The sequence below is a fragment of the Chlamydotis macqueenii genome, chromosome 4 (genome assembly GCF_036417535.1).
Source record: "Chlamydotis macqueenii isolate bChlMac1 chromosome 4, bChlMac1.mat, whole genome shotgun sequence".
NCBI classification, from domain to species: Eukaryota; Metazoa; Chordata; class Aves; order Otidiformes; family Otididae; genus Chlamydotis; species Chlamydotis macqueenii.
The window spans coordinates 52,007,782-52,033,956 of record NC_141559.1 but is presented as its reverse complement, the minus strand read 5'-3'; the positions used below and the strand labels follow the sequence as shown (position 1 = coordinate 52,033,956).

Here is a 26,175-nt window from a genome sequence, read left to right as displayed (position 1 = left end):
AACATCCAGATGTACACTGACACCAAGTGCAGAAACTGCAACGATTTCACCACGGCAGCTGAATACACTACTGCAAAGGAAATTGCTTTAAGAGAAATGTCTGATAAAGTGCAGGTGGATGCAGACATCCAGGAAATGCAGAGTTTCATCATCATGTTCTTCAATGATGTGAAATGTTTACTTCACTTCTCTGCCTCATAAAAGGAAACGACCCAGAGGAAAACCGACTTCAGGTCCTAATCCTAGTTGAGGTTCTACAATGTATGCCCAGAATACATGCCTGTCTTAGTCTTCCTCTCTTCCCCATGCAGAGGAGATGCGGTACTGTCTGATCTCATGCAGCCATTGTTATGTTCATATAATGCGAGTCTTCAAAAAATGGTTGCACTACTAAAAAGAAAACCACCATATAACTGCACAGAATTTAACAGCAGTGAAGTCAATAGCTTTTCTCACATGAAAAGCCAAAGAAGCAAACGTAGAGATTCCCAAAAGGCCTCCTTCCTGATAGCATCTCCACGCAATATATGGAGCAAGACGAGCAAAACTCAAGCATCTTAACGCAGTGTTCTCAGTATTTATGATGCAGGCTTGGTCCAGTACATTAAGGCAATAGTGAAGATGCATTTATGGTGTATAAAACTGCCTTACCTCTGTTTAGTTCTTTGCTGTACAGAAAAAGGAGTAAGGCAAGCCTAATGGTTTGCAATGATATCACCAGAGCCATGGTACAGTGGTACCAGTATGATAACATACTGAAAAAAAAAAAAAAAAATCACACCTGTAGCTCATAAGCTGCTGGTAAAGACCTATGTTTAACTAAAACTTCATGAAGTTATTGAAGCAAGATCAGATGGCTATGAAAAAAAGTTAACAAAGCACATCAAGAAATGAAAATAGCTGGAAACAAAAGCTATTATGAAAAAGTACTTGTTAAATGACTCTCATATGTCAAAAAGTAAATTCTGCACAACCTTGGAGTGCTACCAGAGTGCATGGCCATACCAGGGATTTGAACTTTCAAAATCAACTTTCAACTTTTGAAGCTGGCTGTCACACCTGAGCATGAAAGATGACATCAACAAGTTTATTGTAGAAAACATGAAGACACAGATGGGACCGAACTGCTCCATGCAAACACAAATGGTTCAGACTAATAAAAGGACTGTGTACCTTTTAGATTAGCTGTCTACTTTTTCTGATTATATCAGCTCATCTAATAAATAATACCCATTTCCAGAGGCACTTGGATTCTCCTATCATCTGTAACTGTCACAGCTAGAAGACTACCACAGACTTTAAAACTCTACATTCTGCATTCTGACCAAGAGCACAAAGATTACTAAAAGTAACAACTTCACTTCAAATATGCTCAGAAGTCGATGTTGTTCCTGGATTTCAGAAAATCTTCTACATAGGTAGGATATTATTTCTGACACAAGTTGGAAAAGAGAGCAGCAGAAAACAAAATATGTGAAGAAATATAGAACTGGCATGGAGCACTCAATTTCCAGCCAGCTCTGAGATCGAAGGACCAAGTTTTACAACTACTAGGAGAATCAGTGGGCAGCAGAAAGTGGAGCTGTACCTGCTGTGCAAACTGTGTAACTACCTTGAATGGTTTTCCTTCCCTGGAAAAAAAATAAAAGGCAGAAACAGGGCAGCCAATCATGCAAGGATTTATTTCAAGATGTGACATTTTCTCTGCCTTCAGAGATTTCCTCTGAACCTTGAACAATGTCACCTCCTTCAGATTACCCTGTTCATGACATTAGAGCAGCCCACAGCTTTCAGATTGATAGGGTTGTGCAAAACCTAATGAGTGCTAAACTAGATCATTAATTCCACTGGTTAAATAGAACCAACCTCTCCCTCGCTATTCAGTTGGGCTTTCTGAAGTAGGAGTGAAAACTACACAAAAATAAAAAACAACCACTGGCAGCTAAAAGTATCAGTCTAAGGACATTTGAAAACAGGTATTTTGAGGTGTTATTTTTGCATCTGCCATTTTCAATCTAGAAAAACATTAACTGCATCTGAAGATCATGACACACAGAATGTGACAGAGAACAAATAAATGCTACAAGCGAAATGAAATGGGAAAATGCAATATCTTTCTTCAGTGGCAATACACCAGAAGAACAAAAGGAGGCTGTGACAGCTTTTCAGCGCACTGGAGGTTTCGTACAGTCATTCATCACCACTGTACATGCTCCATTGCATTTTTTTCAAGGATTAATTGGCATATATCTAAAATGGAAATGAGGCAAGAAAACGACAAGCATATATCACTTTTCTTCTACATCTATAGGCAGGCTAAATGTTTGGATTCGGAAGTTTCACCTGAGTATTCACTTAATGCTATCCTGGGTTACTGCTATGGATTGTATCGTACCTGTGAAAAAAAATGCACAATAATAATGATAAGGATGATTAAAGCCCTTGCCATCTTTCAAGGGCTTTTGAGGTAATTGGATTAACAGTAAACTGCTAATCCAAAGAGAGATAACTATTTAATTGGTATGAGTTAAACACTGAGCATGTTTGACAGAAATGCCTAGGATTTATGTCCTGAGCAGCAGCCACTGGTTTGTGTAACAAACCAGTGCTTGTTTGTTTGTTTGTTATTTAACATGCAGAGGAAAAATTTTAGCTATTTAAAGCATATACTTTTGTCCTGTTATTGATCTATTACTAGTGGGACTCAGGGTCACCCATAAAGTCATTATTTTATGTTAAGTTGAAGTGCATTACAACATTTTACTAAACTGTATTCAGTGCACAGTACATCTTCCACTGTCTGTTTTTCAGAAAAAAAAATGTACTGAAGCCTTTAACCTTACTTAGTTACATATTGCTACCCACAAAGTACTGAAACATCTTTTTGTGTAACCATATTCAATTACTATTCGGCAGAAAGCAAAATGATTTTGTCAACAGTCCATCAGTAACCTATGCTCATCCACTTCTCATTATAGATTGAAAGACATTCTGGTACAGTAGTGGCTCTAGCAAGTGTGTTGCATACTGGAAAATGCTTTTCATTAATACCTTGATTTGATACAAATTATGCACGTGCAGTACTTGAACCATACATGCTTCCACAAAACTTAAACTGGGCTCAGATGAGTTATCCTGAGCTGGAACTCACTGGGAGCGTTGGCACCTGAAACATAAGACCACCTCCTTTGTGCTGCCCTCTCCTGCAGTGCCTTTCCCACTGTCCTTTTCCTGGACCAGCCTTTCCCATGAGGGTGGCAACCATCTGACAGCAAGCTTCAGCAGGTTTGGGTCTGAATCATATAGGGTCTGTCATTAACCCTTAGTATTCTTCTAGAGAGCAGAGGCTTTCCTGTCAAGTCAATATGCAGAGGAGCTTGTGCTTTGTAACTGACAGCCCTGGATTAAATTAGTGTAAATTAGCACGATCTACCTGTTGTATAGCTGTAACTAGCATAGAGATATAGCTCACCTTTGTCCTAACAGTCTTCACACAAAAACTTATGCTGAGATTATTCCCTAAAGGAGGAATTAAGGTAAGAAAGTAGTGTCCTTAGGCTCCTCTGTACTCAGGGGAGAAACAACCTTCACTCACAGAAGGTGTATCAGCAATATCAGAAACTTCTTACTCTGATACTGTTTCCCCTTAAACATATTGACAGGGAATACAATTAAAGTTATACAGTGATGAGAATCCTACATGAAAATTTTAAGTAATACAGAGAATAGTTATTTGCCTGTTAGTAAGGACAGTAGGAACCATTTGGCAAAAAAAAAAAAAAAACAAAAAAAAAAAAAAAAAACCATCAAACGTTATTTGAATCAAGATCTCAAGAGCTAATACTTTTTCTTTTAAGGGATCTGCAACATACTCTTCACAACAGTTGCAGGTTTGAAATGTTACACAGAGTGTGCTAAGAGACTCTCAATGTATAAATGACAGTAAACCAAATAAAGTGAAATAGTTTTTAATTCCCTTTTTAATTGTGCATTTGAATTCAGTACAGATCTGTAAGGCACTCTCATAGGTAAAAAAAAAATAAACATTCTTTCCAAAACAAGGACAGTCATGAGGCAAGGGTATGTGCATAAAATAGAACCTTATCTGTAACTGACAAACAACGAAATACGAATGTTCAGGTTTGGGATGCATTGCAATGTAATGTCATTTCTGTATCGTGACACTATTCAGGAAATATTGGCACTGTAAATGATTTCTCATTGGGGCTAGGGGGCTTGTATTCTCTTCATATCCCAGTAAAAAATAAACTCTTTAATAAATAAATATATAAAATAAATATATGCTATCTGGAGATGTATAAATAGGTCCATCCTGAAGAAAAGTTCCAGCTCTGACTATGATGCATCAACATCTAAGGTCCATCGCTAAAGTGGAGCCACTAAAACTTCATATACTGTTCTCAGGATTTATTACTATTTTACAGCCTATTTCATTCTATTTCTTCCAGCTGTTGTCTCATCCACATGATGTAGGTAGTTCTTTGTTAATTTACAGACCACAGGTAATCCAGACAAAATTGCCAAGAGTTTGTTGTTTTTTAAAAAAGTTGCACTCCAACTTCCCTCTGGTTACTGGCTACCACACAGTTCAGCAAGTTTGAAGGAAGTTGGTCCCCTCTCAGCTTTAAGGTTTTGTCTCCTAAATCCAAAGGTTAGAACACAGAGGCTTGCCTATAACAAAGTAGCTTCTTCCAATGCAGCATCCTAGACCTCTGCAGCTTCCTCATGCTGGTATTGCCATGGAAGCAGGGGCAAGATCAAACAGCTCCAATATGGGTTCTTTCCAAAGTTGCCTCCTTTCTCAGCTGTATCCTAACACATCTTTGTACAGTTCTGGAACTCTTTCAGGATCCACAGGCCGAGGCAAGAAATGTGTGAATTTCTGGTGTCTTTTGGACCTTGCCCCATCTCTGGGAGTACCATCTTTGTTAAGTGCTACGAAGTATCGCCGCCCTGAATCTCCATGTTTGTACACATTGGACGAGTAAGTGTTATACCAGTTTTCCTCAAACTGTTCCCTGAAGATGCATTCAGAGGTTAGTTTCTCCTACAGAAAGAAACAGCAAAGAAAAATCGGTCAAGTTGTCGCTAGATATCTAAACGTATATAACAAAAATACAATAAAAATGAACAAAATATTTTTGGATTTGTGCTGCCTTACTGTTCATTTAACTGTTAACAAATCAAACCCAAGAAGAGTATGTACACCTGACACACAGTTTGGAAGCCTGCTTTATCTTTTATTCTTTTGAAAACCGGACCTGTATATATACAATTTTGGATTTAAACATGAGTTATATAACTCTCTCTAAGGTGGCATTACTAATTTATTATTTAACTAAAATTCACCTGACCTACAGGAAGTAGGTTATGTAGAGTTCTGTCTTGGGGTATTCACCATTCTAGAAATGAGATTTTGTGGAGGGACACAGGTGCAATGTAACATATAGGGAAGTTATTTCCATACGTTCTTTGTGCATCACCTCTCAAATTTTATCAAAGATTAATTTTTACAGCCATGTTGAAGTTATTCAACAGCTACAAATCAACTGTAATGAGCACAAGCTTATTTTCTCTCTTAAAGACAAATATTCCAGTGTCAGGATCTACAGTTACTGCCAGTACTCTTGCACCATTCAGATTTTTCAAGTAACAGTGGTAACTAATTGTGACATATAGTATTATCTTCTTTTTCTCAGCATTTGTAAGAATCCTTTTATGTTAAAAAGCTGGTCCTGGAAGTATCAGCTGCTGATTTGTAAAGGAGCATTAGGCTATATATAAAATAAGTCAGGGTTGTTGTTGTTTATTTGTTCCATAACTAACCTTTTAACTTCTTTCCAGTTGCACTCAATGTTTCTGATAACAGTGTACTGTGATACATTTGCAGTATTGATAAACAGAAAGTTACATACTAGGTGACTTAAATGCTTTTAGAACAGCTAGTTTAATTTAGCTATTTTTGTCATAATTTATGAGGAACATTTCTTTCCAGTTGTCTTCATCTGGGACAGAGAAACTTTCCCATTTTAGTATCCAAGGCTACACTATATACTTTAAGAATATATTATACATTTCAACAGGGAAAAAAAAAATGTGTTTTGAAAGCTAATACCACCTCAGCTAGCTACTTGAGTGGTTTGCATAGTGCTAAGAAGTGCATCAAACCCTCAACGTGTATGAGCTGACACAAAAGCAGTACTTACAGAGCCATAGAGTTCTCCCTTCTCGTTCATTCCAAGGTAAAGGCCACTGTCCACACCTCTGATACTGACCAGTCCCACTGCCACACTGATGAATTCAAGGATACCTGAACATATATTCAAAATAAGAAGAAAATAAAACAGAGATTAGTTTAATTCAACTTGTAACAAAAATCCATAAAAACATCCAAAATGTAGTTCAAAGCAAGTAGAAGATGAACATATGATAATAAACATGGTCTACTTTTTCCCTGAAATTTTAAATATTGCTTGACAATGTATACAACATTCACAGGAAAGCAGTCTGAGAAGCCTTGCCTAGGAAAAAGAATCCGAGACCATTTAAGAAACCTTTTTTTTTTATGTGGAATATGAAAGGATTTTATTGAGCGCTGAGGCTAAAGCCTTCAGTACTACGCATTTGCAATCTATAATGATTACACACTATTTGCTAAACTGCCTATTCAAACATTAGAAGCTAGGTTTGAATTACCTGAAAATAGACTTTACTTTCGCTATAGCATTATCTTGAAAAAAACACATCCATTATTAGATCGTTTGAATGGAAATCAAGGTACAGATGGGAATTTTATATAACTGAATCTACCCACGGGAAAAAAAATAAGTATTTCCCAGGCATCTTATCTAGCATATGGGCCCACACCTCTTGACACAACTTGTTGTCTTCAGTGCAAGCTTTTTATGTGCATGAAATATGCTGCTTATTTGCTAATGTTTGTATTACAGCATTATTTATATTACATTTGCCCAAAAACGTAATATATATTAATAATATAAAGTATTTGGGAGATGAGGCACTATTTGAAGCCTGAATTTGGCAAGAGTATGCCAACATGTTTAACCAATTGATATGCAGATTACACTACATCTAAAACATGAAAGAAAGGGAATGTGTGAACTGGCTTTTTGGAAGTTGTTTAAAATGTAAACAAGCCTCAAAAAGAAGTCGTTCTAGAATCATACCTAAGATTCTGCTGCACAGCAGCAAAACCACAAAACATTAAATTAAAAAAAAAATGAGAATCTAAGGTAAGTGGTTTTAAATTTGATTATGACTTTTTGTCTAGTTGCTGTATTTACGATCACTCTTTTTCATTCAGGACAATTTTTCACTCTCAGACAGATGGACTGTCTGGCTATACAACAATTTAAAATTTTTCAAATTTTAATTGAGCTTTGGCAAGTTACTCATTTATATTACTAAGCAGCAAAGAAAATAAAACCTTTACAAAGCGTAAGCATTAAAAACTCTACTGCATGTAAATCATCCCAGTTTTCCAGTTCCTAAAGCACAAAGTCCCACAAAAGGAGGTGGAGGTATTTTGTCTTTCTGGTATCATTTTCAAAGCCATTCTTTTTCAAAACTATAATAAGCAGGTGATTCAACCCACAAAGCAACCACATCAGACAAACCTGCCGAGAATAGTGGTAGAATAAAGGAAGAACATTTCTAAAAAGCCCAGTAAATGTTTGATCTGGGGCTAACTTTTTTTTTCTTTTAAAGCAAAGATTTATTTCATGTTTACATGCTGTAGGAAATCTTCCTTCTGAGAAGAACTGTCTGTTTGACTACTGCTCTTTTACTTCTGAAAACATCCATGTGTTATAAAAGCAATTAAAAGCCATTCCAGCAGATTGTTTTGACTATGGGGAGGACAACAGGAAACTCTTTAATCACCTTTTTACGACTGCTAAATCAATACACACAAAAACTCACATGTTGCTGACAACGGCGGGTTTGTTCAAATGTCCAGTTCCTACAGCTGCTATCTAGGATTTACTCTTATATCACAGGAAACATTTACATTTTGGAGTTGCCTTCACCTGCTTTTGGTTTATTGACAGAAAGTTGACTGGGAAGCACGTTAACTGTTTGAGCAAAGAGGCGTTGTGGGCACCTCTGCTTCAGCTTTCTGTCCTGCAAAATACAGCAGCCTAAGGGGCAGCACGCCTGAGTCCATGCTCTCTGTTATCCCACGCAGACTCAAGAAGCTCTGATACGGGCAGCGAATACAAAAAGCAGCGGTCTGACCTTCGACCTCTCCCACTAAACCTGCAGGCGCATGTATGCGCCCACAGACACCCCAACACAGGCGGGGCGAGGCGTGGGTGTGTGTCTCGTGGCTGGCACGGGATGTGCAGCCCCCACCTCGCTCCCCGGTCCTGGTGCAGCCCCCACGGTTTGAGACCGGTACCAGGATCTCATCCACCTGCCCCTGCATCACACCTCCCTCCCCGGAGCGCGACCGCTCCACGCCCAGCTACACACACAGATGCACTTCCACACTGACACGCACGGACGCGCACACGAGTGGGCAGCACCCCCGTCCTCCCCACCTACCGAAGAGGCTGTGGTCCTGGCGGGTGCCGCGCACGCTGCCGTCGGGCAGGATCTGCAGGTGGAAGCCGGTGCGGCAGTAGAGCTGCCGCCGCCGCAGGATGCCCTGCAAGTGCGCCAGGTCCGCCGCGGCCGCCGCTGCTGCTGCCGCCGCCCCGCCGCCGCGGGCCGCCCGCTCCGCCGGTGCCCGGCGGTCCCCGAGCAGCGGCGGGCGCTCGCCGGCGGGCGGCAGCAAGAAGTGGGCGCCCACCGGTTGCCCTAAGCCGTCCAGGCCGCCCAGGAAGCCCCCCACCTCGGCCAACGGAGCCATGGGGGCGCGGGGCGAGCGGGCTAGGGCGCGGCGGCGGCGGAGGGAGAGCGGCTGCCGGCCTCTCCCGGCGGGCATGTGGGGGTGCGCAGCGGGGCCCCAAGCATGGGGAGCCGGCACGGCACAGCCGAGCCGGTGCGAGCCAGGCAGCGGGGTGGCGTTCATACGCCCCGCGTGTGTGTATATATATACGGCGGTCCCCCTGACATATGCTAATGACGGCCTCTGCGGGGAGGCTGCGTTTGAAATTGTAAACCGGCTCCCCCCCTCTCTCCTTCTCCCCTCGCACCTTCCTCTGATCTGAGAGGGGGACGGCGAGCAGGCAGCCCCGGGCGCGCCGCCCGCGCCCCCGCCGCGCGCAGCCGCTCACCCGCCGGCGCGCACACGCGGGGCGCGGGCGCGGCGCGACGCGGCGCGGCAGGGGGGGGGGGGAGGGCAGGCAGCCCCTGCGCGGAGTGGGGCGGGCGGGAGCTGGCGGAGCGTTACGTGGACAGGTGCAAGGAGAAGCGGTGGGGGGGAGACGGAGAAAGGGCGTTACCCGAGGGTGAGACCTGCCCAGACAGACATGAAAGAAAAAAACCCAAAGATCTGACAGTTTTACTCCCTGTTTCTAAAGCGCTAATAAAAAGTACATGCATCACCCTTTCCTTTTATCGCTCCAGCTACAAGGAGGGGAATTTCTAAAGAAATTGGCATAGTCAGGGAGGTGTTTTCCCGTCTGCAAATTCTCCCTCGCATTTAATTTATCGTTGACGTGACATGAAACCGATCTATAGCGTGTGGATATCCACACAACGTCCTGGGCAGGCTCCTGGTTTGGGATAAATATTTCCAAAACCCGCAGAGATGAAGAAGGAAAGATGGCTGGTCTAATCCATCTTCTTTGGGGTTTTGCATTGGGCCCATCCCCAGAGCCTGTGAGCACCACAAGTTAACAATAATACCGTCTCTGTTGTCTCTCTACACCATTTTGAATCCATTTAGGAGTTCACTGCCCTATTCCAGCTCAGCATTTTTTTTCATCCCCAAAGCAGAATGGTTCATGCATGCAGATGTATTGGTGGAACACATGTTCATTTCTAGCAATGGTAAAACAACCGTGACTTTTGCCTTTTTTGCTGCTTTTTCTGTAATGTCCTGTGAATTTTAGGGCTTAAACTACATGACCCATCTTAGTGTTCAAGATATGCGCTGCAGTTCCTTGCCAATGTTAAAACATGGTACCAGAGTGTAAAATGCAAAGATCTTTCGTAGTTAATTCTTTCAAAAGTTCGAGAAAATCGCTTGGCGGTTTAAGGTTTCATTTAAACAAAAAAGTTGCCGAGAATCATGAAAGATTAGTTCTCCCGTCTTGCTCCGTGGTCTTTTCAGTCACAGTCTAAATCTGAGAGATCAAATGGATTTGACTGCTTAGCTTTACTTGCTATGGAGAGTACAGGGCTAATTAATTGGCAGGTGCTTTAAAGCAGGTAATGCTACACCTTTTCATCGTTGCAGTCCCAAGCACTGCCCCTGTGTGCACCTGAATTATAAAAAGGCTGCTTTAAAGCAAGTGATTTACTGTGGAGGGATTTAAAACTGAAAAAACTAACGCTAAATACAATGATCAGATAAATCACCTCAGAAGAGAGCACAGGCGGACCTGCTCTGAAGGCAGTTACAGATAGATGTTATATTATTTTACCTTTCAGATAACAGGAGCCTGTCATGTGGTGGGACTCAAAAATCCACCATAATCGAGATTTCAAAGCACATCTGTGTAAACATTATCACATCAGTGTAAAACATCAACCAATGAGCTTTCTCTTTGAACCAAATCCACTTAATTGCAGTGCTAAATCAAAGAAATAGATCAAAGTTGAATAATCTATATGGCACCTATTTCTCAAGTAGCCTGTACACTGATTACTCAAATACACCTAAAACGTTTGAAACACGCATCAAGTACTTTTATTGACGTGACTGGTAGGTCAAGATCAAACTGTTCATCACAGCTGCGAAGTTGCAGGACATGCACTAGGATGGTACGGCTAAACAGAGAAGTTATATTCTTCTAGGCCTAAAGATGCTCCAGTACGGATCACGCTGCTGCGTCCAAGCAGTACTCTCCGAGTCCTACGAAGAGCAGAGGGCTCTTCTGGTTAGATGGCACCACTGCCCCCGGTAGAGAAAGTTATTTAAAAAAAAAAAATCCTCAGCCATCACACACTGGAAGACCCTTGTGGCTAAATCTTTCCTGTTATATAATGGAAACATTTAAAGTAGAGTGGAATATATAACATCCATGTTTTCCGAGCGGAGTCTTTAATGTCTGGGCACTAAACTGCTTATGCTGTTTTATAAAGTACCAGAAAAGAAACAAAAAGATAAGAATTTTTTTGGTGTTTGCACTAGTCACGTGACAGGAAAAGATAACACTAAAGATTTTTTTTTGCACCTTCTGAGACTATACCATGGGAAGTTAAATAATTTTGAAGAGTGTTTTTACAAGAGTATATAATTCAACTTAAAGTATACAGTACAATCTAATCAACTCTACCTATACTTCCTAGAGGCTGCACTTTCAGTGTCGTTGAACAAATACATATGTGGTTAAGTTTTTATTCCCATAGCAAGCAGTCAGGGCTTCTATAGACAATATAATTACTGTATATTTCCTAAGAATAGCGTATTGTCTATCATAGGCAAACCCTGGTGGCTATCAAGGGAGTGGAGAAAGCAATGGACTGGGATCTTTGATAGTCTTATCTATATATATGTGGAGAGAGAGAGAGATATACCCATATATCTGACTCTCTATATATGTGTATCTATACACAGAGAGAGATAGATCTATCTATATATATATTTATATATGTCAGGTTGAATAAAAAAAAAAAGTTGTTAGCTGTAAAACTTTATGTCCTGCAATTTCTTGCACCTTTATTAATTTCAGAGCTCGCTTACAACAGTGCTGTGCCAGCCATAAAATTTTAATGATATAATAAAATACTGGCTAGGAGAATGAAGGGGAGGTTCATAAATACACGAGAAAGCAAACATGGGCTGGAAAAAAAAAACACTGAGTAGAACGTAAAGGAATATATCTAGCTGGAGGCACCTGTGTATCATGGTCATTTCCAGATTCTTCCTAGATTTGGACAAGAAAACATGGCTGGCAGATTTCAACAAGATGAGCAGAACATGCAGAAGTTACAGTGAGAGCCTTTCAGAGCAGTGCAGGTCTGAGTAAAATAGGGTGTATTCTTGTGCAGGATTTACCAGGAGGAAAATACCCAAATCCTTTTCAAGGCTCCATGTACAGATCAGGTCATAATCTGATGATCTAAAGCCTTTTAAATGCAATACCTAGACTTTAAAAGCATTCAGAACTTCTTCTACTGAACTGGTACAGTTGCAGGTACGTATGTGTGTATTCTTACACATATATATCAATATATCTACCTATTTACAAAAACTCAGATGAGGGAAAAGTAATGCTGCAACAAATTATTTTCCCATGGAAAGGAAGTTCTACACTTCTTGCACCTTCACTTTTTGTTTTATTTCTTTAAATAAATACAGAAATCCATAGGGCTTTTTAAGATTCATAATTTTATTGTCCATGTTTTTGTGGATACACATGAGTATCTCCAGTATAAGCTGAATGGGACAGAAAAGCTAGGTAGTGAGCCCACATTTACATCCAGTTGCATACAGTGAGAATGGACCTTTTCCATATATATCAACATTCAAATGCCTCTTTTGGCAGCTTTTAAATTAGTTCTGTAAGTGGATCATTGGATAAAAATCACCTTGATTTATCCAGACTACATGGTTTCTGAATCTGCACACATAAGATGTGCAGACAGCTTACGGTTTTTGACTTGCTGCACAAATAAATTGCGCTCTTATTCCTAAGCAAACACCTCACTAGGGAAGTTCTGACTAGCATACCCAGGTGTAAGTAGTTACAGATGTGTATTGGATTTTTTTAAGTGAAAAAAAGATTAGCCTAAAGGTGTTATTGAAAAGTCATGTGGCTAACCAATTTCAGGGAAACAATGTGAAAAGGGAGATAACTCATAGTTCATGTCTACAGTTTAGGTGACTGATGAGTCATCCAGCAACCAGGTTTACTTTGGGACACTACATTGACCAAAAAGTGGTTTATTTTCCAATCAAATGGAAAAACTGGACAATTTTAAACAGGTAATTGTATTGGTCAGTGATGTCTCCTAATGAGGCAGCTAAGATTGAAGAGATCCAAGAGCCATGTTCTACAAAAGTTTCCAAATTGGATGCTTAGTCATGTAACTGCAGGAGAAATACTTGAGTTTCAGTCATGCTAAGCATCTGAAACTATTTTGTCTTTGCATCTAAATATTGTCCTTTTTAGTACAGCAATGTAGCTCAGGCTTGGAGACAAAAATTTCACTTGGGAAATGTATATATAACATAAATAAAGCAGTAGGCATAAAAAAAGTAACAAAAAAAATTGTTCATTTTTAACAGATGGGAAAAATCATAGAATCATTTAGGTTGGAAAAGACCCTTAAGATTATCGAGTCCAACCATTAACCTTGCACTGCCAAGTCCACCACTAAACCATATCCCTAAGCGCCACATCTACAGGTTTTTTAAATACCTCCAGGGATGGTGACTCAACCACTTCCTTGGGCTGCCTGTTCCAGTGCTTGACAACCCTCTCAGCGAAGAAATTTTTCCTAATATCCAATCTAAACCTCCCCTGGTGCAACTTGAAGATCTCTCCTCCTATCCCATCACTTGCTGTGTTGGAAAAGAGACCAACATCCACCTCACCACAACCTCTTTTTAGGTAGCTGTAGTGAGCAGTGAGGTCTCCCCTCAGCCTCCTCTTCTCCAGACTAAACAAATCCAGTTCCCTCAGCTGCTCCTCATAAGACTTATGCTCTAGACCCTTCACCAGCTTCGTTGCCCTTCTTTGGATGTGCTCCAGCACCTCAATGTCTTTCTTGTAGAGAGGGGCCCAAAACTGAACACAGTACTGGAGGTTAGGCATCACCAGTGCTGGGTATGGAGGCACAATCACTTCCCTCATCCTGCTGGCCACACTGTTCCTGATACAAGCCAGGATGCCATTGGCCCTCTTGGCCACCTGGGAACACTGCTGGCTCATGTTCAGCTGGCTGTCGATCAACACCTCCATGTCCTTTTCCAGCAGGCAGCTTTCCAGCCACTCTTCCCCAAGCCTGTAGCATTGCATGGGGTAATGAAGTCATGGGAATTACTTGAAGGATGAACTGGCTTATGGTATTCTAAAATACTGAAAGAAATGCAGTAACTCTACCATTCACCCCAGATACCTGCCTTTCCAGACATAGCTCTGAGCTAATTCAACCTTGGACACGCTTACAGTTGTATGATCTGTCAGATTATCGTTTGACAAACAGGGCCACAGTTCTCCCTTGACACAATATCGTAACCACTGAAATGTTTCTTAGAAATTGAAAATCCATGAGAGTGTCTTAAACCTATTAAAATGAGTTATAGTTTGTGTATTTTCTGAAATCTTGTTCATAATAGTATAGAAAGCCAGCAAAGATTCAGCATAAAAAAGTAAAACTGGCTGAAACTTGGGAAGAACATATTTGTGTAAAGAAGGAAAAGATTGAGGCTGCACCTGACCATTGCAAAAAAAAATGCCATCAGGTGTGCTGCAACTTGAAATGTTTGTGCGCAGCTTACGAAGTTTCAGGGTAGCGTAGGTGGCAACATAGGTTGTACTGTGGAGAACGCCATAACATGAAATGTCTGACAAGGCCTATGACCCATCAGCACCAACTAGGGACAAAAGAACGGGCTCATATTTAACAACTGCGCTTTAACTAGTGCTTGGTTATGCTAAGGAGGCTGCCTGTAGGCAAGAGTATTTGTCAGAGGAGAGGCCGCTGACATGGCAAGCGTCTGTGGTTTCCTGATGAGAAGGCCTCATAGCAGAAGAGCGTAAAAGGGTAGGAGATACCATAGCCTGGGGACGCTTGAAATGAGCAGCGAATACGCTTGAAATGGAGGCCGGGAGAATCCCTCTTTTCTGAGAACCTGAGGTGCAAAGAGAATTACTGGGGGGAGAGCTCAGGTGGACCCAGGGAAGGCAGGAGTTTCCAGCCTACTGGTATTTAGGGAATTAAATATTTAACTTGGGTCCCAAGGCAGCAATGCAGTAAGCAACTGAACAGAAGGAACCTTACCTAGATAAGTGCAAGAATGGTGAAGGACAGCATTCCTCTCTGTTGGTAAGTTTAGCTCCCTGTTTCACATGTCATTTGTAAAAACTGTTCCTCGACTAAGTGCTGCCTATAGACGCTTTGCAGCACAGTTCAAAAAATCATGGAATAGTTTGCCAGACTATTTGCCAGCTTTCAATAAATTTTAAAATTAAAGATTTAATAGGCAAAATGTTGGTATCACAGGCAACACTGTTTAATTTCAGTCACGGCGGTCGCCACCCCATCACCCTTCCCGGGCACTTTGGCTGAAACTGCCCGGATTTGGCCAAACGGCTCTGTACCCATATTCGGCCTAACCGCCTATCTCCGCTGAGGCGGCTGCAGCCCCGCTGCTTGTCCCAGAGGCCGGGCACCTCCGCCCGCCGCAACCGGGGCGGCACCCGGTGCCTCCAGCCCTGCCTGCGGGCCGGGAGGGGCGGCGGGGCGGGGAGCCGGCTTGTCGAGCGGGCCGCAGCTCTGCTACGGCGGGCCAGGTGACGCGGGGCGGGGACTGGAGGGGGCCTCTCGCTTCTCCACCCCATCCCCGCTTCTCGCGAGGCTTCTGCCGGCTCCCCCGGGGGCTCCGTCCGCCTGTCGCCGGGGCGGAGCGGCGGCCATGGCCGCCCTGCGCACCTTGCTGCGGTGGCGCCGCCGCTTGAGTCCCGCAGCCGGTGCGCAGCCGGCGCGGCGGCTCTGGGCCGGCGGCGGGGCCGGGGCGGCGGGGCCGAGGCGGTGGCGGCGGGAGCTGGGCTGGGTGGCGGGGGGGGCTCTCGCCGGGTACGTGGGGTACCGGCTGTCCGAGCGGCGGCGGGAGCCCCCCCGGGAGCCGGCAGCCGCCGAGGCGGGCGGGGCCCGGGCGCTGCTCCCCATCCCCGTGGCGGCCGCTGCCAAGGAGACGGTAGGTGTGTGCGCGCCGCGCCCCTCCCGCCTGACGGCCCCGCGGCCTCTCGCTCCCCGCCGCGCTCGGCGGGGCGGCCCCGGTGTGCGGCGGCCCGCTATGGGCTGCCTGGGGAGCCGGCCGGGATGGAGGAACGTCACTCCCCGCACTTTGGTGACCCTGCGTGGAACCGGCCCCTGGGCTGGGAGGCGAGGCGGCCTGCGCGGGCAGGTCCCCCGGGAGAGGACGGCAGAGGCCGGAGCTTGTCACTCGTCCCCGCGGTCGGGAGCGGAGAGCTGTCAGGGAGGCAGCGGGCCCTGTCAGGCCCCCCCTGCGCCTCGGAACGGAGGCTGCGTGTGCCTTACTCGGCTTTTCCTCTCTGGAGCTGTCCTAATGAAATCTTCCTTTAATGGAAAATACTGCTTTGCAAACAGAAACGCTGCTGGTAGCGCAAGACCTGTGCTCGCCTTCTTTGTATTCAGGACAATTATGTTTTTAATATAAAATTTTCAGTGGAGTGAAAGGTTTGTGCAGAGGTTCGTAAGAAGTTATAGCCTAGCACTTGGTGCAGATATGTAATGCCTCAGTTGGACTAATTAGGTAAAAACGTTGGTTGGCTTACCGTGGGTGTCAGAAAACAGTTGACATGAATCTGGAACATTAAATTTCCGGTGAAAAGGAGAAATTCCTGCACCATGCCATATGTAACATATGCTAATGACAGGTTTTCAGTAAAAAAACAGGTATTTCTAAAAACATCAAGAGCCGTGATTAGGTGGTTTGTCAGTATGGTGTCTGCTAAGACTGGAAATCAGTGGTGCACATGGCCTGCTTTCTGCAGGTCAAGTTTATCTTGTAACACGTTTGGGAAGAGGATCTGCATTTTTGCAGTGGCGGCCTTGGGCTTAAGTATGAATGTTATTAGCCCTTTTGCCCTGAGTTGTCAGCCGAAAGGCAGATTCTGTTGGCAGCATCCTTTATGAAGGGAAGTTGAGCCAAGTATTTTTGATTATTCATGTACTCGTTGCCTTGATTGTGTTACTGTGGCACAGAGGACCAAAGACACACTTTTTCAGCCTTTCATGCTGTTTTGATTTGACAGAACTTTACGTAGTTTTACTTATATGATCTTAATTCTCAGTCTTCTTTCGAGGGAAATATAGCTACTGCGCCCTTGAAAAGACGATAAATTTAGTGTGATGTGTAATTACAAATTTTCGCACACATCACTATAAAAGCATTGAGGCTGCAAAGTCTAAGGTTATATTTGAATCAATGTAAAATTTTAAAAAGTATAAAATGTATCTTCTATGTATACATAAACTATTTTAAAAAGACAAACACCAGGGGAAAAAAGGGAAAGGAAAATTTAACGTGGTTGGTTTTATGCTTCTCTGTGGAAAGAGGCTCTAATTAATTCTGTTTTCCGTTTGGATAGCAGAAAATTTGGAAGATTAAGTTGAAATAAGTCCACTCAGTTTATGTGGCCAGACTTAATGCACAGACTGACATCTCAGAATACTTAGCTTTATGTGGCAATTTTTTGTTTTTGAAATTTTTAATTTAAAATTTCAGATCTGAGTGCTCAGCATTCCTGAAAAAACATCCTTTTAATTCAGGCTCCTCAAAATGAAGATCAAATAGCTGTGGAATTTTTGGTCTGAGATAAAGGGTTGCTGTGCTTTTTTTTTTTATTACTAACTGTCATGCTACAGAAGGGCTTGTGTGGTCTTGGGGGAAGACCACCGTCTGAGACCAGATCAAGCTGGTGAACTACTGAGAGTAGTTTGACCATGACCTTCACCTGCGATCTGTATTACATTTATGATTGCCCTGTTGACTTGTGATGAGCACTAACTTGTTTCATTAGAGATTTCTAAAACACCTCCAGAGGTGTCTTCCAGGGGAATCATAGATGCAAATGCTGTGTTCGAATTGCGTTGAATGGTATTTGTAGCATTCTGCAATGGTATTATATTGCAATGTCCTTTATTAGAAGACTGAATTTGTATTGCCCGAGTTACAATAACTTTTTTCTTCCTAATTTTGAGTGCTGAGCTTAACAACCTTAACAGTGTTCAACAGTTTAAAAAAAACCATAATAATGTTTGAAGTAGAAAATTCTGTCACGAAAAGTCATATTTGTGTCAGTGATATTAGGATCAAGGTTGGAGGTCTTGAATGTACTGCAGAGTGATAGCTGGGGAATGATAACCTGCTGTTTCTTTATAGATGAGTTTGATGGAAATGTGATGCACGTTTTGCTAGGAGGTGTTTACAATTGTATCATGTACTGGCCAACAAAAAATGATGATGCTCAGGTGTCTTGGGATCTTTTCCAGCCACTTTTGAAAGGTCAGGGAAGCATCAAAGATGTTTCTCCTTTATTCCTGATGCACTAAGTCTGACAATATTTTCTAGAGCTTTCTAGGTTTGTCCTCCCCCCACCCCTTTCCTACATCCCTGGCTCCCCATTTCATCTCCAGTCTCAATCTGCTTTTCATTCCACCAAGGCAAATTATCCAACTTCATCTTTTTATTTTTACTTCCATCCAACCCAGACTTTTCTACTTCACCCCAATATTTCCATTTGTGTGCTTCTTCCTAATATTCCCTCCAGCAGGATGCTTTTGCCAGGTGCTTTTTGCTTGGATCATTGGAAGCAAGAAGCTGGTGGTGTCTCTGTTCTCCGTGTCTTGCCGTAGGGCTCTATAGCAGCTGGTAGAAGCAGTTACATTGAATGTTTCTTGTGTCACCTCTGGGGCTCTGACTTGGAATGACTATAGCAGGTGGAAATTTTGGGAGCCTTAGCTAACAAAATGCGTATTTTTGGGTGAGGGTTTATATGGGCTCGTAACTTAATTACTTCTTAATGAAACAACCACTAAAAAACCCCAATGATGACAGTAAAGTGACTGCCCCTTGCAAAACTTGAAATCTTTTCCTTCAAAACATGGAATTGATGGACATTCTTAAAAAAAAGTAAAAGTCTTCTAGTGTGGGCAAAACAAATTCTATCTCCTCCCGTAGTTTTTGGTTCCATTAAAAAAAAAAATTCTGAAACATTAAGGGACAGTGGATAATTTCATTTTTAATGGTTAACACATAGAAAATTTATAATAAAAATATCACAATGTGAAGTGTTCAGATATTCAAAGTGTTCAACAGTATTCGAGATAGCTATGGCTGTCTTATCCATATTGTTGGGGTTTAGCCCTGGCTGGCAGTCACCACAGCCCCACACAGCTACTTGCTCACCCTTCCACAGTGGGATAGGGGAGAGAATTAGAAGGGTAAACGTGAGAAAACTTGTGGGTTGAGATAAAGACAGTTTAACAAGTACAGCAGAAGCTGCATGAGAAAGCAAAGCAAAATAAGGAATTAATTTACTACTTCCCAATGGCAGGCAGGTGTTCAGCCATCTCCAGGAAAGCAAGGCTCTGTCAGGCATAACGGTGACTTTGGAAGACAAACACCTCAACTCTGAATCTCCTCCCCTTTCCTCCTTCTTCCCCAAAGCTTTTATTGCTGAGCACTATATCATATGGTATGGAATATCCCTTTGGCCAGTTGGGGTCAGCTGTCCCAGCTGTGTCCCCTCTCAGCTTCTTGTACACCCCCAGCCTACTCACTGGTGGACAATGTGACAAGCCTTGACACTGTGCAAGCACTGCTCAGCAATAGCTGAAACATCCCTGTGTTATCAATACTGCTTTGGTCACAGATCCAAAACTTAGCACCATACCAGCTACTGTGAAGAAAGTTAAGTATCCCAGCCAAAACCAGTACACATACCTAGTCTTGAATTCCCATATGTCTGTCTTACTTATTGAGGTGAATTTTTGTAAAAGTGTAATAAATGGAATGGCTGCCTTGTTTCATCTAGGTGGCTCCAGCACACAGCAGAATAGGTTTCTGATCCCCTTAAATACTAAGAAGTGGGAGTTAACCTAGTTTATGTCTTGACTTTCGAAGAACAGCTTTCTTCTTGCAGGTCACCTGCTTTCAGAGAATGTTCAGGTGGCCTGTGAAAGTATCTTGAGAGTTGTGGTGGACCCCGTTGGTATCCCCGCGGGTTACTTTTCTTCAGATTCTATCACTGAGTCCAAATAATGCTTGACAGTAGTGATAGAATATTTAAGAATATAAAGTTATCATATATACCTTGATAATGAGTTGCTTTGTCCTACTGCTGTTATCTAGTATTTACTAATGCTCTAGTGTTTATGGAACCAGTACATTTTAAAAGGGCCTTTAGATTCCAAGACTGACACTGATGATTACACAGATGTTGATGGGACACTTACCCGTTCTCGGCCAGTTCAGAGGTGAGGTACATAATTTAAGAGTAACTGAAAAAAACTGTGTTTGAGTCTCCTAGAGAAACAGAATGTCAGAATGGTCTGCAGATCTTTCTCCCTATTCTGTGAAACTCCTATCGTATGTAACCTGCTGGGCAACAGATTTGTGAATTTATGTACAGGTGAATAAGAAGTTGCTGTTTGCTAGAAGTCAAATAAGCTGTGATACGTGTCACCAACATGGGGTCAGCAGTGTGGCACGCTTTTTGAACAGACAAATCTCATGTGATCAGTACAGAAATGTACTTGCTTGACCAAGCATATCATTGAAGGTGTTCTGGTAGAGAGTAAGATGTGTTACAGAAGCAGCGTGAAGCTGAGCTCCCTACAGGATTCCCTTTTCCCAAATGCTTTCTGAGAACAATTCCAGTCCTGAGGACTAGGAGTTTCTGTGTGGTTAGGTGGAGCAAAATCTGGGACACTATAATAAAGCAACAGTTTTAATTCCAGGGTTGCTGCCACATAACGTTTCAGAATTCAGAGCTGCTGGTTTTGTGCCTGAAAGTTTTGGAGAATACTGGGAGAGCTCTACTAACAGACAGCTCCTTTAAAGTGTGGGAAATGCTTATGCAGAGCACAGAACTCTTTGGAAGAACTGCAATTTTGATACAGATTCTCTGTACTGGCAACTAAGAACAGTATTGACCCAAGAGGAGTCCTGATCCAACCTACTGCTTATGAAGTATTTACCTTGTCGGAGCAACTGTGTATCTTTTTTTTCAGAGAAATATAACACTATTAGGAAAACATAATCCAGTGTCAGAATTCCTTGGTAGAATTAATGTTTGTCTTCTAGTTCCTTGCTTCCATGTTCCTTACTTCCAAAATTCCAGTGTCATTTGTAAAGCTTATTAAAGTGGTCTTGGAAATACCAATGATGTCTCTTTGTACTCCAAAGAGATCTTTCCTATAATCACATTGTCATTGTGTAAAGGTAGCGAACTTCAGGTCTTTATTTATTTTTACAAAATATCTTCTAAGAATCACTTCCTTCAGAGGTGATTTAGGAATTAAAAGGGGGACAGGGAGAGACAGACACAGAATATGTGCTTTATCATGTTTCTTGAAGGCACACTCATTTCCAGGAGAAGGAAGCTGCATACTTCAGATGTTTCCAGAGGTTTTTTCCCTAGTAGCTCAGCAACTGTCTTTGTGAAAATACTCAAAAGGTCAAGTTTATTTGTAGCAGTTGTAAGTGGATTAAGTTATGTATTTCTGTCTCTATGAAATGAGGAACAAAACTTTAATTCCAAAAAGTGAGGCAAACTCCCCTAGAGAGGAGACTGTTCTCCCTGTTCAGATAGGATGCTGTTCCAAGAGATGCATAAAGCATCACTTTTACAAGAACCACTTGTAACTAACCTTTTTTTCATTACTTTTGTGTTCCTCAAGATGTTGAAAAAGGATGATACATGTTTGGGGCGAACAGATCCAGCTACTAGTATGTTTTAGTCTTGCATGCAGTGAACATATGGACATGTAGAGCAGGATGTACACACTAACTGCAGCTTCTTGAAGAACTGCTAGATGTTAAGTAACGTCCATGTGAAACTAGTGTAAGAAGGACTGTTGGAGAATATTTTAGCCTAATACTTATTTTGAAGGATTTCTCGAATAGCTGTGCTTACAGGTAAATATTGTTACCTCAAGGATTTCCTGTAACAGAATTGTATTTGAACAGGGCCCTTTTTACAGCATTTTAAATGCATTCCAGCTTCCTATGCTTGTAAATATTTTAATATAATAATGTCCTTATCTCAGTGAAGCAGGATCAACTAACAGAATTGTTGGCTGTACGACATCTAAGTAGTCTGCTAGAAATATAACTTCAGTAAGCATCAAAACAGTTTTGTCTACTTTGGGATTTTCCCACACTGGGAACTTGACGTTTAACCTTTTGGCCACCCAGCATGAAAACAAAATCATGCTACTTTTATCTACATGGGAGCATATTAAATAAGCCTGAAGTCAAATATAAACGAAGGAAGTAAGGAACAGCATTGCTTTGAAAACCTTTTTATTTTAATAATTTGCACAGATTCTCATTGATGGAAGATAGATTACTTTGCAAGCAAAAATTCAAAGAAACTCACTCACTTGAAATAAATTAGTTAAAGATTAAACTACTGTAACAGAACATATTTTTGACTGCAAGCAAAAGGTACTTTTAGTAGTAAATGATGGCTTCTTTAGCTAAAATAGTCTCACCTTTATCTCAGTTGGAAAAAGCAAGAGAACACTGATTTGACTTGGAACACAGCAAGGTTGTGGGGTTTTATGTGATGGTGCTGGAGCTTTTTGCTTCCTATGCATGTATGTTTTCTCCTATTTCTTTTGAAAAATATTTTGCGTTATTTGTAGATATTCTCAGAATCTGAGCATTGCCGTATTGTTTTGGGTTTTGGTAATGGTTTCTTGCAGATTACTTCTGCAGAGCCTTATGAGCTTGTAGGCATTAGTTTTTCTAGTTTTCAAGTGAAAAGTCGTGTCTGGCATTTAATCTTGTCTCTATGGGAAAACTAGATCTTTTGCCACAGAATGAAACTGAATCACTGACTTAATGTAACATGAGACTTAACAGCTGGCAAATAATTTCTTTTGTGTTTTTTAATAGAAAGGGTAATAATGTAATGTTTTATCTTCTTCACTTTATGTCCACTGGACCTGAGCCGTATCATTACCATTTATTGGTATTTCCAGATAGTTTGGGGTCATAACTACTGCAAAATTTTAGTTATTTTAGTGTCAGTCTGTGAGCTCATGTCCTGTGTTAGGCCAGCTTATGACAATGTAGAGTTATTAAATGGATTTCACCGGAAGGCCATACAGGTTAATTCGTGTTATACCGGATTCAGACAGACCATATCTTTGAGGTAAGAGAGCCAATAAGACAAACACGGAACCAGAAATGGTCCCATGCCTCAAGGAAGTTTGGGTAGTATGTGGAAACTTTTGGTGAGAGCACCAGACTTTCAGGGCACTTTGGCTTGTCTCCATTGATAGACACAGTACATGAAAGATGAACCCAAAATGGGAAGGGGTTTTGAACACTGATTTTACTTGATAGAAAGACTAGATTTTCTTCACTCAAGTTTTTGCTGTGAATAGAGGGAGAAAATACAGAGGAGTGTCACTCTAAAAGAGGTTCTACGAGTGCGTTTAAGGTTGATAGACTAAAAAATGTTGAGTGTTCATAACAGAGAGCTTCATCTAAAGGCCTGCTACTCTGTGACACGCATTACAGTGGTGCAGCTTTAGATGGCCCTCTCTAAATGCAGTACTGCTAGAAAATAGGTTTTAGGAATTATATTAAGTCATTGAAATATGTTAGTGAGAGAGCATTATCATCATATTTTCATTTGCATAGTGAATTTGAAACTTTGGAGGCCTTTTGGAGATATTTTAGGCTGTTTGTAATATGTTTGTAGCATGGATTTACAGTGGAAGCACATGTAATTGAAGAGTGATACTCTCCATTCAGAGAAGTACCCTGCCAAATTACTACTTCGTCTTCAATTTAATTTTTACTTACCTTATTTTGATAAGCTGATATTAAAATGGACTTTCTTATGGGAAATATTTTCCTTAATTTCCTTTGCTGGGTGGTGGTTTGCGTATAAGTGCTGAATCCATTTAATCCATTTTAGAAAGTGCTTTGAAATGTCTCCTCTGTGTGAGGAATAGGTATGTGTATATACATTTCTGTGTTAGGGAACAGCAAAAAAATAGGCCAAGATCATTTTTTTATCCTCAGCTGATTTAGACTGAGCTTAGAAGAGCCTCTCAGTCTCTGTTGCTGGTTTTGCTGAAGGCAGATGGAAGCCAAGACCACGCATAGCAGTACCCCAGAAAGGTGTTGTGTTCCCTCTGCAGTCCTTCTGCAAGGGAGGTGGCACAGGGGGCAGGGGATGGAAGGTGAAATATGGAGCAACATAGTACAAGAGTTTGGGGGAGGAAGGGCAGAAGGATGATAACCATGATCATGAGCTGTTTGATTACAACAATTAACACTTTTTTTGAGATTTTTTTTTGAGAATAGGGTAAAGATAATATATTGTTCGTGAATACTGATGAGCTTCAGTCTTGCCTCTTTTTATTTACTTCATGAGTTGTGAAGTTGGAAGGATGGAAGTTCTGGCTACCAGCTAGGTTCTTGGTTTCAGCTGTGGGGTTTTTTTTTCCCCTAAAAGCAGGCCAGTGCACTTGTGCAGGTAAACCAGAGCTAACCTGCTATGCCTGAAATTAAGACAATACTGCTGCTGGGAGATTCATGACATTCTGCTTGAAGGAAATGGCAGTGTCCAGTTTTTAAAAGACAGAGAAGACAAGATCATAGTAATTAGTAGGCAGGATTGCCAAGAGGTTTAGTAAACAGAAGCATTAAAAAAAAATCCCCCCCCCTTTTTTTTTTTTTTCTCAAAGAGATGTACTTTCATGGTTTTTGAAGATTGTTGATAATTATAGAGAGATTTAGTCTGGATAAGCTTTCAAATAGAAATTAGAATCTTATTGAATCCTGTTCATTCTTTCATGAACAGTACCTTCCCTGAGGTATTCAGCATCTACTTTCTGTGTCTTGTTCATGTGTCCATTGTATTTGATACTAATGCTGCTACAATAAGATTGCCTAACCTGGGCATAAATATGAAGTCAGTCAGTTGAGAGCAGATTGAGAGCAATTGGTGTCATTAAGATTCTTATACTTGCATCACTGAATTATGATGTGCTAATGGTGAGGAGATGTTTCATAGTTATGCGTTGAGACAAATTTCTTAAATGAGTGCCTGAAGAGGTGCAACTTGAGGTCGTGCTTTAGAATAGCTTGGCTTTTAATTAGCATATTGATTAGTTCCTGATAATTAAAGCTTTTATGCAAGAGACTTAAAGTTGCTGTATGTTACATAAATTGGTGAGCAGTAATAGAAGAAGGAAAGGTCTGAGCAAAAAATTTGGACAAAAATATTATTCCCAAAGATGGTTTTACTTGTCAGTTTGCTGAGGTGTGTGGCTGGAGTCTTCCACAGCCAAACCTTGCTTTTATTTGGACATTTAGTGTATGAACCAGTGATCTGATATACATTAAGCCCTATATACAGTTGTTTAAATTCGTGTTGGATCAATAGCAGAAACAACTTGGTTTGATTCTTTCAAATAAAACCACAAAGTTCAAAATAAAGTGATATTTCTATTCCTTAGAGTAAAATTATGCTTAAACTTGCAGTTTTCCCATCACTTTAACTTGAAGTAGGTGGAGCTTGCTGCTGGAACAGGTGATCTTTTCTTTTCCATAAGCTGCAAGTTCCTGTGGCCTACGTTTTGAAACAAATAACTGTTCTTGTGGAGTAGATCCAGGCATTTATCTGGCTAAAAGTAACACCGCCAAACCAAAAAGTTTGCAGACAGGCAAGTTCCCTTATGCAGTTTGATGCCTGGAAAAATGAACATGAAGTGCCAGAGCAAGGGCATGCAGGGTGTTGAGGCTTTAGGGAGGTGCTGCTCTTTTTGGTGGCAGGCTGCATTCATACCAAGTTGCAATGACTTTGAGCCAGGGCATTGTTGGCAAATGTTGGCATTGCTGTGTGGTCAGAGGAAACTGTAGATTGGCTAAAATGAGGCAGAAATTAAGGTTTTGCAGACCTGAGTAATGGCATGGTTAAATTTAAGTGTGTCTTGGAAATTCCATGTTTGCAGTATGTCATTTTATACTTATAGTAGCATACAGTACTTAACATAATGTTGAAATATGTGTCTGAGAATTTAGCAAATGCTTTTCTAAGTATCTCAAGCAAAATACTAAGCAGTAGTACCCGAGATAGT

At 41.5% G+C, this 26,175-nt stretch overlaps 2 protein-coding genes across 3 annotated transcripts in view; one reads left to right on the top strand and one right to left on the bottom strand.

Moving 5' to 3' along the window:
• Positions 1-4,822: 4,822 nt before the first annotated feature.
• FGF20 (fibroblast growth factor 20) lies at positions 4,823-8,893 on the bottom strand. The gene is made up of 3 exons (XM_010120782.2): positions 8,587-8,893; positions 6,228-6,331; positions 4,823-5,068 (listed from the first exon to the last, which is right to left on the bottom strand). The coding sequence occupies exons 1-3, from the start codon at positions 8,891-8,893 to the stop codon at positions 4,823-4,825; spliced, it is 657 nt and encodes a 218-aa protein (XP_010119084.2).
• Positions 8,894-15,736: 6,843 nt separating this feature from the next.
• MICU3 (mitochondrial calcium uptake 3) overlaps positions 15,737-26,175 on the top strand; it is a 58,160-nt gene continuing 47,721 nt past the window's right edge. For both annotated transcript variants that reach the window (XM_086747341.1, XM_086747343.1), the window contains exon 1: positions 15,737-16,018. In XM_086747341.1, coding sequence (XP_086603467.1) covers positions 15,737-16,018 — 282 coding nt within the window. The remainder of the gene's footprint in view (positions 16,019-26,175) is intronic.